General features: G+C 33.8%; 1 protein-coding gene across 1 annotated transcript; it reads right to left on the reverse strand.

Moving 5' to 3' along the window:
* Positions 1-14,482: 14,482 nt before the first annotated feature.
* On the reverse strand, positions 14,483-15,043 carry LOC127123590 (uncharacterized). The gene has a single exon (XM_051053794.1). The coding sequence runs from the start codon at positions 15,041-15,043 to the stop codon at positions 14,483-14,485; it is 561 nt and encodes a 186-aa protein (XP_050909751.1).
* Between the last annotated feature and the right edge of the window lie 1,390 nt (positions 15,044-16,433).

The following is a 16,433-nucleotide window of genomic DNA, read 5'->3' on the forward strand; positions in this document are numbered from 1 at the left end:
AATAAAAGGAAGAGGAGACAAAATATGAGCAACGAGCAAAGAGAATACCATTTGCCGATATGACGTGAAAATTATAGGCGGCAGAAAGAGTAAGAGAAACAAGCTCAGAAATCTCGCACTATAAACCATCAGTCGAGAGTTCCATTTCAAAATTTTACAAATATGACTTTTCCAAGATCACATTTTCAAGGAACTAATGACAGTGAAGTCGCCCCAAGTAGAATTACACATATTAATGATGTTACACTTAGTTGGTGATAATCAATATAGATATTATATATTACATTGTATAATTTTATTTATTCGTCATATATCATTTTCTATATATTTAAACCCGCAGATCGTAATTGCACATCACTTAATCAACAAAACAACATGAGTCAATCCGATACAGGTATAAGGGATATTGTTCTAAGTATGCGATTAGTAATTTTTACACATGTATATATATATATATATATATATATATATATATATATATATATATATATATATATATATATATATATATATATATATATATATATATATATTATTTTTGTATCAGATGATATGGATGTTGATGAAGCTTTGGAGGATGCATTAATATCATATGTTAACATGGATGCCAGAGAAAATGGTGCATCATTATGTCGTCCCCAAGGTATGTTCAAAAATATTTTGTGTCAAATAAATGTAACTTTTACTCAAGTGACATAAAATTTAAAATCATGCAATATTAAAATATTAGAATTGAGGCATCTTAAAATATTCTTATGTCATTTTAGTTTTTTTTACCAATTTCATACGCACATTCTTTTATCGAACATTAATGGCAAGTTTAAGAAGTCTAGGAGAAATTATCTTGGCAACTGCATCATCTGGTATAGCTGCAACATTGTTACCCGGTGGTAGGACTGCACACTCTCGATTTAAGATACCTATTGATATACAACCGAGTTCCATTTATGGTATTCAAAATCAAAAAGATCTTGCAAATCTCAATAGAGTTGATGTCACAATAATTTGGGATAAAGGACCAATGACAAACAAAAATTGTTTAGAAGTCTTAGATCGATCATTACAAGACATTTGTAGCAACAATGTCCATTTGGTGGAAAAGTTCTGATCATGGGAGGAGATTTTCGTCAAGTTCTTCCCGTTGTAAGAAAAGGTACTAAGGCACAAATGATTTCAGCATGTATTGTTCAGTCTCATTTATGGGATCATACCAAGATTTTGCGTTTGCGTCAAAATATGCGATCATTGCATGATTAATAGTTTGTAGAATTTCTTATTCACATTGGTGATGGTGTTGAACCTACCAAACCAGATGACATGGTAAAGTTATCTTTATAGATGGTAAAGTTATCTTCACAGATTGTAGAATGAAGTGGATTTTGACATAACCAAATATAGAGGTATAATCGGTTTCTTACTCTATTTAACGACTAGTAGGCCAAATATCATGTTTAGTGTGTGAATGTGTGCTAGATATCAAGCGTCGTCAAAGAAATCCTATTTTAAGATCATAAAAATAATTTTGAGATATCTTAACAGAACCTTTTCACACGGTCTTTGGTATCCAAAAGGTAGCGCATGTAGCTTAATAGGTTTTTGTGATTCTGATTTTGCAGGTGCAAGTTGGGTAGGAAAATCACTAGTGGTATATGTCATTCATTTGGAAGTTGTTAGTTTATTGACACAATAAGAAGCAGCATAGTGTTGCTCTTTCTACTACTGAGGCTGAATACATAGTCGTTGGTAGTTGTTGTGTACAAGTCTTATGGCTAAAGCAACAATTGCTAGATTATAATTTAAAACTTGACTTCATTTCGATTAAGTGTTATAAGCTTCACTAAGAATCCAATACTCTCTCTCTCTCTCTCTCCAATTTTTGTCACTATTTTCTTTTTGAATTATTTCTTTAACAATTTATTTGCATGAATTTGTCTGATAAATTAATGCTTATATTTTAATAATTTATAACGCGCATAATTAATTTTATTTAGTTTATGATATGTAGTGATTGAAGAAGAAAATTTATGTCAAATCATCTTCTGATGATATATCAGTTTTCGATCAATTGTTTCTGCAGAGGATTCAGTATAGTTCCCAATTGCCAGTGATTGAAGAACAAAATTTATGTCAGATCATCTTTTGATGATATGTCGGTTTTCAATCAATTGTTTATGCAGAGGAATCGGTACAGTTCTCGGATTACGTTATTTCGATATCTTTGGCTTGAAGATTACAGGTACATACATTTTGTTTTACTCTTTACATCATTGTTTGATGTTTTTCCGTCATTATAGATCATGTTTCAATACTTTGTACATATTTCAATTCTCCATACAATTTGAACAATGTATGAAAAGAATATTGCATCGCATTTGTACGTTGTTTGTTACATCAATAGAATTTACTGTTTTGGAAAATTGCGATGATGCTTTCTTTGATATGGGATGGTTCTTCATTGCTCATCGGTTTTTATTACTTGCGACTGAAAATGAGAATATATTCAAGTAGTACTTCGAAAATAATTAACTATAACAGTTAAAAAAGCAAAACTGATATCTTTTGGATCTACGGTTGGACATGGATGACAAATATTTATTTATTTTAGAATTTATCTTTTTATCAATTACTACGCTTTTCTTCATATTACTATCAATTTTTAAGACTATGGTTAGAGCTTATTAATAAAAATTTATACCAGGAAATTCTTTCAAGATACAACACATAGGATTCAAATCCAACCATCAAGCCATGGCAAAATATCCCATAACTAAATATAGAATCATAATATATTCATTACATTAAATTACTTCATACAACACAAAACACAACCCTCGACGCCGACGACGACGGCGGCTTCTCCATGCTACCGCATTGTCAGTTGTGTGTTCAACATTGACGGTCATGCTTTGCAAAATTACACTTTACGTCGGTACAACATTGACGGTTATAACGGTTGGAAATCGCCAGAAGCAAAGAATGCATATGGACCTGCATAAATACAAACAAAGGCCACATATTATCATGCATCCAAGCATTAAGCAAGCTTTGAACCAAAATTGTAAATAACCTCATTGGCATTTCCAGAATATTCATAACATTGCATGGCCATGGTTCAAAAATTCATACCTAAAACAGACCAATCACCTTCACTCCAAAGGCATCACCCTGCAGAATTTATAATAGAAAATGTAGTAAAAATCATGTGTAGAGTGAAATCATAATAATTACCAAATGTCCTAAGCTGCAAGTCCGACGGCGACGGAAACGACAACACTTCAATAATTTTCAGAACCAAAACCAATCTCGTCGTTCTTCAACCACTAACAAACCTTGCACACAAACCACAAAGAATCAAACATTCCAATCAATTAATTAATTTCCTTTCAAAGCATTGTAAATTTCATTTTCAACTGAATCCGATTTCAACTAACAATTCATTTGCATTTCAAGTTAATCTCAACCCGTCACTAACCGCATGTGCATTTCAAGAGGCGAGAGTGAATTGAATTGTTCATTTCATTTGGACTTAACTCTAACTAAAGCCTGAGTCTCTAACGAACTAACTTCAACATGAGTTTCGACTTAATTCCGCATTGAAATTTCATAACAGAATTTCCAACCATCTTTTAACAATTCCCATGAAATTCTAATTCGACTGAATTAACTTACCAGTACTAGCAGATCACCGCTTAAATCCAATGGTCATTCATAAACTTCAAACTTGCAAGATAACTTCGACTCACCATTAAGCCAATCATTAACAATTGACATTGATAACCGAGTCATACGGTAAACACAATGCAGACATCCAAGCATCCAATGACAAGAGAATCCATATCTACATGGCAATGTATAGCAATATTCAAAGACGTATACAACCTGCAAAATGAAAGAACTCAGGAGCCCGTTTTCAGAATCCACGAGTCCACCAATAGTTTCCAACTGATTTAACCTTAACCTGCACAATATAACAGAATCCGCAGTCCTTAATTCACAACCAATAGCAAGCTCACCAAAAATCACAACAAAGATTTCAAAGCAAGTCCAGATACAATTCATGGTTCTGTTCAGACTGTCATGTATAAGTCATTCACCAAATCCACATAGCAGCTTCATCAATTGATTTCCAATCCATTTAACAGAAATTAGTTAACTGATAAATTTCAATCTAACAGAAGTTGCAGCATGATTAACTCCCTCATTAATTAGTCTCCTCTTTTCTCCAGCAGTTCCTTGTCTTTCATGGCACTATACTCCCCACAGAGATCCTTGTATGCGTTCATATCATATCATAAGTATTTTTTCAGTATCTTAGGGTCAAAATTGGATCTTTTAAATTTAAGTCACCTCAATCTCGTCGAGACGAAGATCTCAATCTTCATATCTCTGAATTGAAGAAACTTAAATAGGGGCATCTATCATACCCTAATTTTTAACCCTAAGATCCCACATATCATTTGCATCCTTGCATACAAACAATGTCACATCTTTGTCCTCTCCCTCTCTTCTTTAGGTTTGTCTTTTGCAGGGATCATCAAGCATCTCTTTGTAGGTAATTTTACCTTTGTGTTTATATGTTCATTGCTTATCTAACCACTAATCAAAATAGAAAAAATATGTCTTGTTTCCTTTAAGTTTATTGTGCAAGGTAAGGGGTTTTCATCAAAAGCATCAAGTATGGTTCCTAAGATAGGGTTTGTGTTGATTCCTCAAGTCAAAGTGTGTTGAACCATTGATTCTCAAGGGCCATCTCTCAAATCATGATCTCTAAGGTTCTCAAGTATCTTTCAATCTCATTTTGATCAAGAGTACCTCAAAGTTTTGTTGCTTATTCCTCAAGAAAAGTCAAAGGTTCATGTGTTTATTTCCATGCCTTCTTCAACAAGGTACCTCAAGCTTTGAGCAACTTAATCAAAATAAATTCAAGGACACTGTAAGACCCTAATTTTGACCCTAATATCCCTCATGCTACTTCATCATATGCATTAGCATTGGGATCGTACCTTGGCATCCTCCTTACCCCTCATTCATTGGGTTTGTATTGGGAGAGATCACCGAGCACCATGTGATTGTATCATACCTTGTACTTTATCATTTACTAACCAAAATACCAAAAATATGTCTTTGCATTTGTCTAACTCTTTTGTAGGAATTGCACATGATCACCTTTGATCTATCAAGGTTATATATAGGGTTTAAGACCCTCATTGCTAAGAGCACCATCAAGATTAGTCTACAATGGCTTCAGACATCATATATGAGTCCCTATGATCTTTACATGTTATTTTGGTCAAGAAAGCATTAAGAGTTTGGAATTGGTTTACCTTAGAAACCCTAGTTCATCTAGGTATCTTGTGTAACTTCTTCACCAAACTTCTTCAACATTTGATCAAATACTTCAAGGGATACTTCGAATTTCATCATATTATGCATATATTATCTCTCACGAGTCCCAAAAGTCAGGAGAATTGCAAGCTAGCAAGTTGGTTGATGGTGGTTGACCAAAGAATTTCATCTGATCATAACTGGGGTCCCCTAGACCCTATCTCCTACATTTTTCATCATATGAAAATTATTCCAAGATAAAAGTTACTCTAAATGACATTCCAAACAACTTTCATGTTGAGGTCTAGATCTAGTTTTGCTTGGAAAGTCATTTTTTATTTTGAAATATTATAGGTCATTTTGTCTAAACCTTAATTTGAAGGTCAACTTCCCAAGGCCATAACTTGCTCAATTTTTATGAGATGAAATATTTCCAAGTTTCACAATCAAATTCAAGGTGTCTAATTCAACTTTTATGTTTGTAGGAAGAGCTAATTCAACTTTTATGAGCATGTAATATGAGGATACATTATAGGTCATTTTGGACCAATACCATTGAACAAGTGGTTTTCCTCAATTTCAAAAATGCATAACTCATTTATATTAAATCCAAATTTGGTAAAATTTGTGACCATTTTCAAGTACTTTGAAAGTGATACAACTTTTATGAATACACTTTTCTCATTTGAAGCTCACACAAAAAGTTAGCCAAGGTGGAATAAGTGAACATATGACTTGACACTTAGAATTTTTTTTGATATGTTAAAATTTCCAAACTTCCACCTCAAAATTCACCATGATACAAGGTTCAAATGTAAAAGTGTTCAACATAAGAGTTGTTCCTCTTGATCTAACCTTTTCAAAAAGTCCAATTGCATCCATTTTGGACAAGATTTGAATGGTATGCACATGACTTGAACATGACATCATCATTTGGCAAAATCAAAACTTCAAACAGTTGTGTACAATTGCCTTGCATTCCAAGTTGATTTCAGACTCATTCACACTTGATTATGGACCTAAAGGAGTGACTTCATGGGCCTGTACATGGCCATGCAAGTATGCATCATCCATTGCCAAAATTGGAAATTCAATTTGAAGGTGCAAATAACACATGATTCAGCTATAAATAGAAACCTCTAGGTTCATAATTGAGGATCCCTTCGCGCCAACTTTGCTCCAAGACCCCAAACCCTTCCATTTGAAAGGATAATCCTAAGAATTTTCTTTGAAAATTGAGTTTGAATCTCACTGTTTTGAGATTCAAAATTCCAGGGATCCAAAGCCTTTGTTTGATTCTAATCTACTTCTGTAAGCTTCCTGAGTGAGATCAAGCACGAATCAAAGCAAGAACAAGCAAATTCTGACCTGCATTGAAGGTATTTTCCAGAAATTTTCATCTCTTCAATTCTCACTCAATTCTCCATAACTCTCTTGGTTCCTTGGTTGTCTGAAGTCCTACCAATGTAGGCAAGAAGATTGAATTGCTTTGAGGTCAAATCGAAGCAACTCAAATCATGCACCTCAAATTTCAACTCCATGTATCTCTCAATATACTTGGAGTTAGGATAAATTGAGGCCAGATTCGTGCTCAATGTCATTTTTACTTTAAAATCATGTCCTTCTTTTTTATTTTAGTCATGGTTATGATTGGACCAATCCGACGAGGCTCGCCTAAGAAGGTGACCGGAGATTTGCTCCGGTGGTGAGTTGGCAAGGTCCAGAGCCACATGATCTATTTAATTTGTTTTAATCACGAGCGTTGGTTTTGATTACTTGTTTTATGGCGCGCTGACTCAAGTCCACCATGGAACGCGTGCTTGTGGTCACTTGATCTGCCACCTCAATTAATAAGGGAAATCAAGTGGTCCACGTTTTTTCTGATTATTTGAATTTCATTTTAATTGTGTTATTTTCATTAATTCATATTAATTTTAATATTGATTCAAAAAATATGAGAGTTTCACCATTTTTTTATAAATAAAAACCTCTTTCATTTTCTAAATTAGAATTATTTTTTGAATCATTATTAATATTTTTCATGATTTAATTGATTTTGTGAATATTTTTAATTGTTTAAAAATAGTTTTAAGTTTCCAAAAATTATGAAATTTTTTCACCAATGTCCTTTAACCTTGTTTGGCCTATGATAAATCTCATGGCCATTTATTTGGTGTTTTGATGAGGTTTTAGGAAATTAGCCAACCATAATTTAATTTGATGCATATTTTAATTATTTTTAATTGATTAAATGCCAAATAAATTGTGTAGAACCATTTTAATTGACTTGTTGAGTTTGACTTGTGTTGTTGGGCCTTGTTCAAGGTTGATTTGACTTTGTTAGGTTAAGATAATTGGATTTAGGGGATTGATGAAATGTATATTTCATCTCCCAAAATGAATGAATGATCTTAATTTGGTAAAAGTCCTATTTTGACCAATTTGTGTTGATTCCATTCCTCCCTCCTTCTTCATCTCATTCCCCTTCTTTATTCATTCATGTCATGGACCTATGATATCTCTATATCCTAAGGCTAGTTGATTGCAAAAATCAACATGAGTATGGATGAGATTAGGTCCACCACTTTGCATATTCTTTTGTGTGTGGTATGTTTCATGAGCATGGTCCATTATACTATGTCTCTAACATGCATTAACACCAAAATTCTATTGTCCGACCTCAAATAGTTGTGACTTCTATATAAGTCCAATTACGATTGCTTAACATAGCGCTAAATTTGCGACACAAAAATTCATAACATTCTAGTAAGTGAGATTGTAAGTCTCCCCTCTTTCATGGTATTGTGTGGAAACTTGGCATTTTTTCCTTCCTTTGGAAGATGTCTTGGTTCAAGGATTCATGCTTGTGATAAGTGGGTTGAGTGTTTTCCAAAGAATGACTTAAACAAAACAAAGCAAAAGCAATACTAACTTCTAATCAACTAACAACTAACATTTAATTTCAAGTCATTTACTTTTATGCACTTTAAATTTTAAGCTTTTATTCATTTTCCATTATTCATACCATTCAATTTGTTTACTTTAATGCAATTTTCACTTTGCCCACTTGGGCCATATTTTGTGATATTGTGTTTGTATATACTTGTCTCTGTTTTGTGGTCTTTTGACCTTAATGTACATAATAACAACAAAAACCCATAAAAGACATTTTGTGTGGACTGTTGGTTTGATATGAGACTTTGGACTTAGAATTAGGCAACACTCCCTATGCAAAAGGACTTGGCCAATGCCAACTTTCATGGAACTAAGTGCTTGTGAAGTAAACATTCATCTGATACAATATTGAAGATTCGTTTGAGTTCATATGCAACATGATCATATTAAAGCTATTATTTTGAACTCGTGTCTAATGTCATCTTTGAAGTCATCTGATACATGGGAGATTTTGAAGAAGACCATGGAGTTGCTAAGCTTGGATGTGGCTATCTTTATTTGATGCCTTGCTTTTCATCTTGCTATTTGTGTATTGATATTGCTTGATTATAAAGTCCAAGGGAAATTTGGATTTCTATGACATTCTTGTCTATTGGATTGCAGCCCATTGGTCAGATCTTTTCAACTCTTAACTTTTAATTTTGGCTTAGGATTAGTCTCTTCATCTCTTCACCACTTCTTTAATTTCAAATCTCTCCCTCCTTTTAAAATCTTTTTTGCTTATGTTTTTAACTTAGACCATGTTGCAAATTAGAAACTTTGGCCTTATGCCATTGCATTTTTAAACTCTTTTCTTAATCAAACTTGTAAACGAACCTAACTATACTTGACTTAAAATTTCAAAAGACAAAAAGAACTAATACTCATTCAAATCTTTTTAGGTATTTTGTGCCTTTGTTAAACTTAAATTTTTGTTAAAAGCAATACACCCATTTTGAAATTGTTACCACAAACTACGAGGTTTTGATCCCTCATTTTTTATGTTGGTACGTAGGCAAAAGTCCGAAGGTCTTGTCAAACACAAAAATATAACTAATGAATTATTTTCTCATCCCTCCACTCTATTTATTGCAAACATCTTTTGTACAAAAATACACATGCACACAAAAAAGGGCTCCCTAGGAGTACCTAGGACACTTTTGGTGCTAACACCTTCCCTCTATGTAACCAACCCCCTTACCTGTAATCTCTGGCATTTTATTAGTTTTAATTTGAAAACTTCTTATCTTTTGGGTTTTGTTCGTACTTTTCCCTTTTCCCTTGGAAACAATAAAAGCGCGGTGACGACTCTGGTTTTATTGACGTCTAGCTTATCCATAGCTTGATGGTCATGAATTTACCGCTACAGACACCTTATTTTGAGTCATATGATAATTCATGTACCTTGAAATGCAAGAAAAGTCCAAGTACACAAGTTTATTCCAAGAGGTTTGACAAAAAAGTCAACATTTGAAGGACCACAACTCCTTCAATTCTCACATATTTGTATGCTTCTTTTTTAATATGACTCTTCTCAATATCCTCTACAACTCCTCTTTACATGACAAGATCCAATTATGCTTGGACGATTAGAAAAAGTTTAAAGACATTATAGGTCATTTGTGGACTTAGTGAAATTTGATCTATTTTCAAGTGACTTTTTCTCAACTTTCAAGGATTACAACTTCTTCAATTTTCAACATTTGAGGCTGATTCTTTTTGCATAATATCATTTGTGATTCCCTCTACAACTTTGCTTCAACGGTCAAAGTCAAATTATGCTTGGAAGGCCATGAAATTCTTTAGCACATTGTTATCTTTGATATGATGTGAACAAAATACAAGAAGAATGGGACCAAAAAGCCTCATGAGCAAGATGCCCCATTAAGTTGAACATGGTAACTTGGAACTGAAGAAATCACCATGATCCGAAATTTGAACCTCACTAATCTCAGTTACAAGCCAAATTACCACATGTTTTGGACCTAAACATGTTTAACCAAGACTCCATAACTTAATTGACTCTTAAAATGCATGATTTGGTTGAGTTTTGATGGATTACAAGTTACACTTTTCACACATTCTAATCAAATTCGTTTTGCACGAATTGAGCTTCATTCCACACGTATTTGGATCCTAACATATTCCCTATAGATAGAGAAACGTATTGCATTCATTTCCAAGCTTTGGAGAGCCAAGAAACCCCTGTCTCAGTCTGAAATATTTCCAGAAAATTGAGCTATCGTGTTTTGAATTCCAGCTTGTTTCAATCCAATTTCTAGATTCCATTAGCATTTTCAATCTTCTCTTAAGCTTTTGCCACAATTTCCAAGCTCTAGGACCTTCTGAAGTGTTCTGACCAGATCGAGCTTCATCAACTTCTGATCACCATTTGGACAAGGTAGTTATGAGCATCATTTGAACTCAAACAAGTTACCATAATATAGTCCTTAACTCTCTGATACTTTCCCTTAACTTATATGGTGTTTATTGATCATGTTCATCATTTAATTATATTTTTTGTGGCTTGCTTGTTTATGAAACTTCTATGAAATCCCCATGCTCAATTTAGATAAATGAATTTGGAGCATGAGGTTGAATTCGTGATGAGGAGACGATCACATTGGTGGTTGTCTCGTGTTTCGAATTTACCAAACGATGAAACTCCAGTGAGAGATCATCGGGGTAGATGACCGAAGTTTATCTCAGGTCATCTGAGTTTGCTTACACGCTGGCAATTTGAAATGTTCTGATTGACCCATTTTAAATTAGATTATGTGTTTCACTTTTGCTAATTTCCATCGTGCGGCCCAACCTAATGATTGTGGGATCTGCCACGTCAATTAATGAGGTCAGATCCAACGCTCTGTGGTTTTTCTGATTTTATTTCTTTTTTTCATTTTCTATTTTAAATTGCATTTTCTTTTAAAATTCATAGAAAATTCATTTTACATCCAAAAAATCCCAAAATAATTTCTAAAATTCTCCTTTATTTTTCTTCATCTGATTCTTATTTTTTCAGATTTTATTTTATTGATTTTCTATTTTCCATAGATTTTCTATTTTCTCCTTTGTTTTAATTGGTTTAAAAATACTTTTATGCATTTTAAAATTCTGGAAATTTTATTTTATGTTTCTTATTTTATTTCCAACATTCCATAATTTTCTTGGCCATTTATTTGGTATTTTTAAGGGACTTATGGATTTTCTCTTTTATTTTCCTTTTAAAATGTTTTTTATGCATTTTCTTTTATCTTTTTGTATTTTATATTTGTCTGACCTTTATTGACTTCTGTTGCCTTGGACTTTGGTTGATTTGATCATAGGTCTCATCAAACTCAATGGATCTTGGGTGTTGATGAGGTGAAAATCATAATCCACCAAAATGGATGATTGATTTTTATGATGACTTGATCAATCCTTTGATCCAATTTGAGTTTTATTTCTCTTGTCCTCTTCTTCTTCATCTCTTTCTCTTCCCCTTGATCAATTGGATGGTTTGTGTCCATCTTGTTCATGATGTGTGGATTGGTGCTTAATGAACTTTCATTATTTCAAATCTATCTCCTAATTGATTATGAATCATTTGAGATACTTTGGATTGAGGCATAAGTTTGTCCTAAGTATCATGAAGTATGGATTGATGTAATGGACCACTCTCCTAGCCTTTGTGCCTGATGAATCCCCTGTTCTTTTTTGTATGGCATAACTTTAGGAGAATGATTTACATATCATTTTTCTAGCATGTATTGACACAAACATTGTTATTGACCGACCTCAGATAGTTGTGACTTCTACACAAGTCCAATTACGATTGCTTAACATAGCTCTAAATTTGTTCCGAAAGTAAGTCATTTTCATAAGTGGGATTGTAAATCTCCTACTCCTTATGATATTATGTGAAAAGTAACCGTCTCAATGTCGTCGAAGTAACAAAGTACAAAATTGATATTGAAGTTCAACACGGTGTACACGTCTTCTCCTTCATGTTTTAGGACAAAGATTGTGTCCCAATTGTTAGCATTACAACTTCCAAGCACCATATTTCTTAACATATTTCTTTCTTCACGTTTATACTGTCGAAGACTTTGATGTTATAAGGATTGCCAATTACATATTTGTTATGTAGGCTGGAAAATATCACCCTCAAGTATACCCTATCCACTTTGATAGTCTACTGAAACAAAAGTTGGTGTTTCATGTGAAGTATTCCACCTTCTACCAACAATGCTCAATTGTCATGCTTAATAGAAATGAACACGTGTACAACCTGATCAATGAATATATGAACCTAAATGAGGTAAATCATACACCCTTTATACAAATAATTATGGAAATGTTATCTTGAGGAGTTGAGTTAATGTTAATAATGTCATATGAATATAACACAATTCAAAGGGGGCTCTGTCGGAAACTCCTGCTACAAATCTAACATCTCAAAACAACCATAATCTGGTAACCTATTTTTATTTTATGTTTGTTTATTCATTGCTATTATTTCCATCACACAATTACATTGGCTGATAGTATTTTTATTATATGTCTTGTTCGAACAAATCCCATATACTGAGCTAACTTTGTCTGAAACAAGCTCTACAAATACATCATCTAAGAGGGATGCTTCCGCCACTGGATATGATGATCCATCTCCAACCATGCATCTCACAACATAGAACTCAACCACAAAAGTGAAACACATGAAGAAGGAGTGATATGAATGAGTAATTTGGGACATTTTTTTTATATTATCTACTTATTTTGTCTTTCAAGTTTTTTGTAATGTTCCTTGACATCGAAATATGGAAATTTCAAAATGCAATTCAAAACCTCTATTGTGTCTGCATAACATTCCCACTACCCTGTTTAGTTTTTGTTAACTAGTCCTTTTTCTATTATGACCTTATTTCATGTCAAAACTATCATTTTCATTTAACCACCTCATGGCCTTTTTAATGAACAATCACATTGTTGACGCCATCAATCTTTGTGGTCTTTATAATGAACAAATATCCTAAAGTCATTGATGAACATTCTGACTATTCTATGTGCTTTCAAACTTTGTGGTCTATTTTATTGCCAACAAACTTAATGCATCATAATGCATTGTAAACAAACTTACCGCATCACTATTTTACTGCATCAAACTTACTCACATTCTCAACAAACTTACTGCATATAAACTTACTCATATTGTCAACTAACTTCCTATTATTAAACAGTTTTCTAATTAATTTTATATTTAAATAATATTTTTTTATAAAATAATAATAATTTTTTTATAAAATATTAATAATAAAATGTTAATAATAATAGTTTTTTATAATAATAATAGTTTTTTAATATTGTTTTTTTAAAATATTAATAATAAAATAATTATTTTTTATAATATTAATAATAGAAATGATTTTTTTTAATTATTAATAAAAATGAATTTGTTTTTTAAATATTAATAATAAAAAGGATATGTTATCCTCCAAAATTTCAATAATTTTTTGGAATGATATGTTTCCCTCCAAAAAAATTCGAATGATATGTTTCCCTCCAAAATTTCAATGACCGAGCAATTGGTTTGTGTTTGTACTGTCTCGGTCAATGATTGGCCGAGTATTCAAGTATTAATTTTCAATAAATAGCAGGAGTTTGTAGAAAATTAACTCAGAGCACAAAATCCTTTATTTTGATAAAAATGTCTGTTTGGGGTCTTGTATTTTATGGACATGGTGAAAAAATCAGTGTTTGTCTCGATCCGCAAGTGAACACTGATTTCAGCCATCCACACTGGCTCCCGACAGTTGGGCGGGCGTCGTATGAAGGTGAGAAAAGTAGAGTATCATTGTCCATACATAACGTTGACTGATGCAAGCCCCGATGGTACGTACATGTATTACATGGATCGTATAGAAAATGATGAAGATGTTCAGTGTATGTTTTCGGCACATAGTGGTGAAGTTAATAAAGGCGTTGAAGGTCCACTTATGTTGGTTGTTGTTGTTGATTAGTTTTTTAATTACCACTTGTGTTGGTTGTTGTTGTTGTTGTTAACATGGTTGTTGTTGTGGTCGTACTTTGTAACCAGAAGCCTTTGATTACCAAATGTATTTCATAATTGTTTGTTTCCAAAAGACATTAGAAATACACAATGGTTTATATATAGTACGTGCATAATAGTTAATAATTAAAAAAAACATAATCATCTGGATGGATAGTTAAAATAACAACATAATCATCTGGATGGTCGCTGGGACGGTCCTGCAACATTAGGACATTTCCTACGCATGTGTCCTATTTCACGGCAAATTCCACACCTTCTCTTTTCCTTCTCAACGTCGTCCATCTCGGTTCTAATCCTGGTGCTGTTTGGGCGCCCTTTCTTCCTCCTTCTCATAGAGTCGCCGTGGCAAAGAGTAAATCTTTCATATTGTGGCCAATTCTCCTCATGGGGAAGTCCTAGGAAACTCTCCTTATAGACCTTAAACACGTTAAGAATTTTGAAGACGTATGGAATGTGAATGGAGTAGTCCTGACGTATGCTCGAACATGCTGCGATTACATGGGAGCAAGGTAAGTGAAATGTCTGAAATTTCCCACAATCACAGTGTTGTTTCCTCAGATCAACGCTGAATGTTCCCGTTGGTCGACCGTCGTTATGATTAATCTTCTCTTGGACCATGAAATAAAATCTCTCGCGATCGAACTGCATGACATTATGCGTGTTAGCTTTGATGACTTCCTCAGTCATCCCCTTGTTGCAGTTATCAGTGAAAACCTGCCAAGAGGCTAACATTTTTATCCATTTATGGCCTCTTCTACCAAATAGTGATCCTAATCGATAGTACGTAGATTTGACCAATACAGTGATTGGAAGGTTTCAGATTTCTTTTAGCACCGAGATCATTGCTTCTGCTAGGTTAGTTGTCATGTGACCTCAGCGTTGCCCTCCGTCAAAGCCCTTGCCCACTTCTCCCGAGGGATGTTGTCTATCCATGATAAAGCGTTGTTGTTTGTTCTTCGGATTTCCCCCCGATAGTAGTTAAATTTCGCCTCTGTTAACGCATAACTCATGTTAACAACTAGTTTGCGCAGATCGTTGTCTTTAATCTCGCGCATGAAGTTTTGCGCGATGTGTCTAATGCAATAGACGTGTGATGATGGAGGATACTGCCATCCATTTTTTGGATTGTTATATGCACTCTTTATCGATTCATGCATGTCTGATATTAGACACAGATTTGCTTGGGGAGTAACGTGTATTCTTAAATTATTAAGAAAGAAACTCCAAGCTTCCTTTGTCTCACTTTCAACCAATGCGAACGCTATCGAAAATATGTTCTCGTTCCCATCATGTGCCACAACCATCAACAGAGTCCCTCTGTACTTGCCATACAACCATGTTCCATCAACCCGCACAATAGGTTTACAATACGCGAAACCACATATACATGGTCAAAACGCTCAAAACAGACGATGAAATATCCTTTGGTCACCCAAGTGTGAACCATCATTTGAAATCACAGGTAAGGATTGCAATTCTATAATGGTACCTGGTAGATATGTTTTCATTACCAGTATCCACTGCGGCAGATCGTTGTAAGATGTCTCCCAATTTCCATATAGCGACTCAATTGCCTTACACTTTAAAATCCATGCTTTTTTGTAGGATATGATATACCTGTATTTCTCAGCAACATGTGCGATGATAACCTTCACCTTAATGGAAGCGTCCCGATTTACAAGCTTCATTATGCTCTTACTAATCATTTCTGAACTGAGTTTTGTATGATCTTGTGACATGGAAGTGGAGACCCGAGACACATACCTTTCATTTACCAACGGGCGAATGTACTATCACACTAGAGGATGTGAGTATGTTACTCGGTCTCCGAATCAATGGTAAAGTTGTTAATGGCCCAACAAACATAACCAATGATGTTTACATGGAGAATTTGGGCATCGAACCAACAACTTCAGATAAAAATGGGGCTTCTGTCAAAATTATTTGGTTAGAAGCCGTATTAACACAACTGAAAAATAACCATAACCCGACCGAGGCAGAAAATATTCTTCATTCAAAAATTTATATTTTACTTTTAATTGCTACTTTTTAATGCCAGATAAGAGTCACAATTTATTGCATTCTTCTTGGTTACCTTTAGTAGGAGACCTAGAAAAATGTA

This window comes from Lathyrus oleraceus, chromosome 2, assembly GCF_024323335.1.
Source record: "Lathyrus oleraceus cultivar Zhongwan6 chromosome 2, CAAS_Psat_ZW6_1.0, whole genome shotgun sequence".
In the NCBI taxonomy this organism is placed as follows: domain Eukaryota; kingdom Viridiplantae; phylum Streptophyta; class Magnoliopsida; order Fabales; family Fabaceae; genus Lathyrus; species Lathyrus oleraceus.

Excerpts from the sequence above, each read along its gene's own strand:
- LOC127123590 (XM_051053794.1), bottom strand. The coding sequence starts at position 15,043 with ATGTTAGCCTCTTGGCAGGTTTTCACTGATAACTGCAACAAGGGGATG.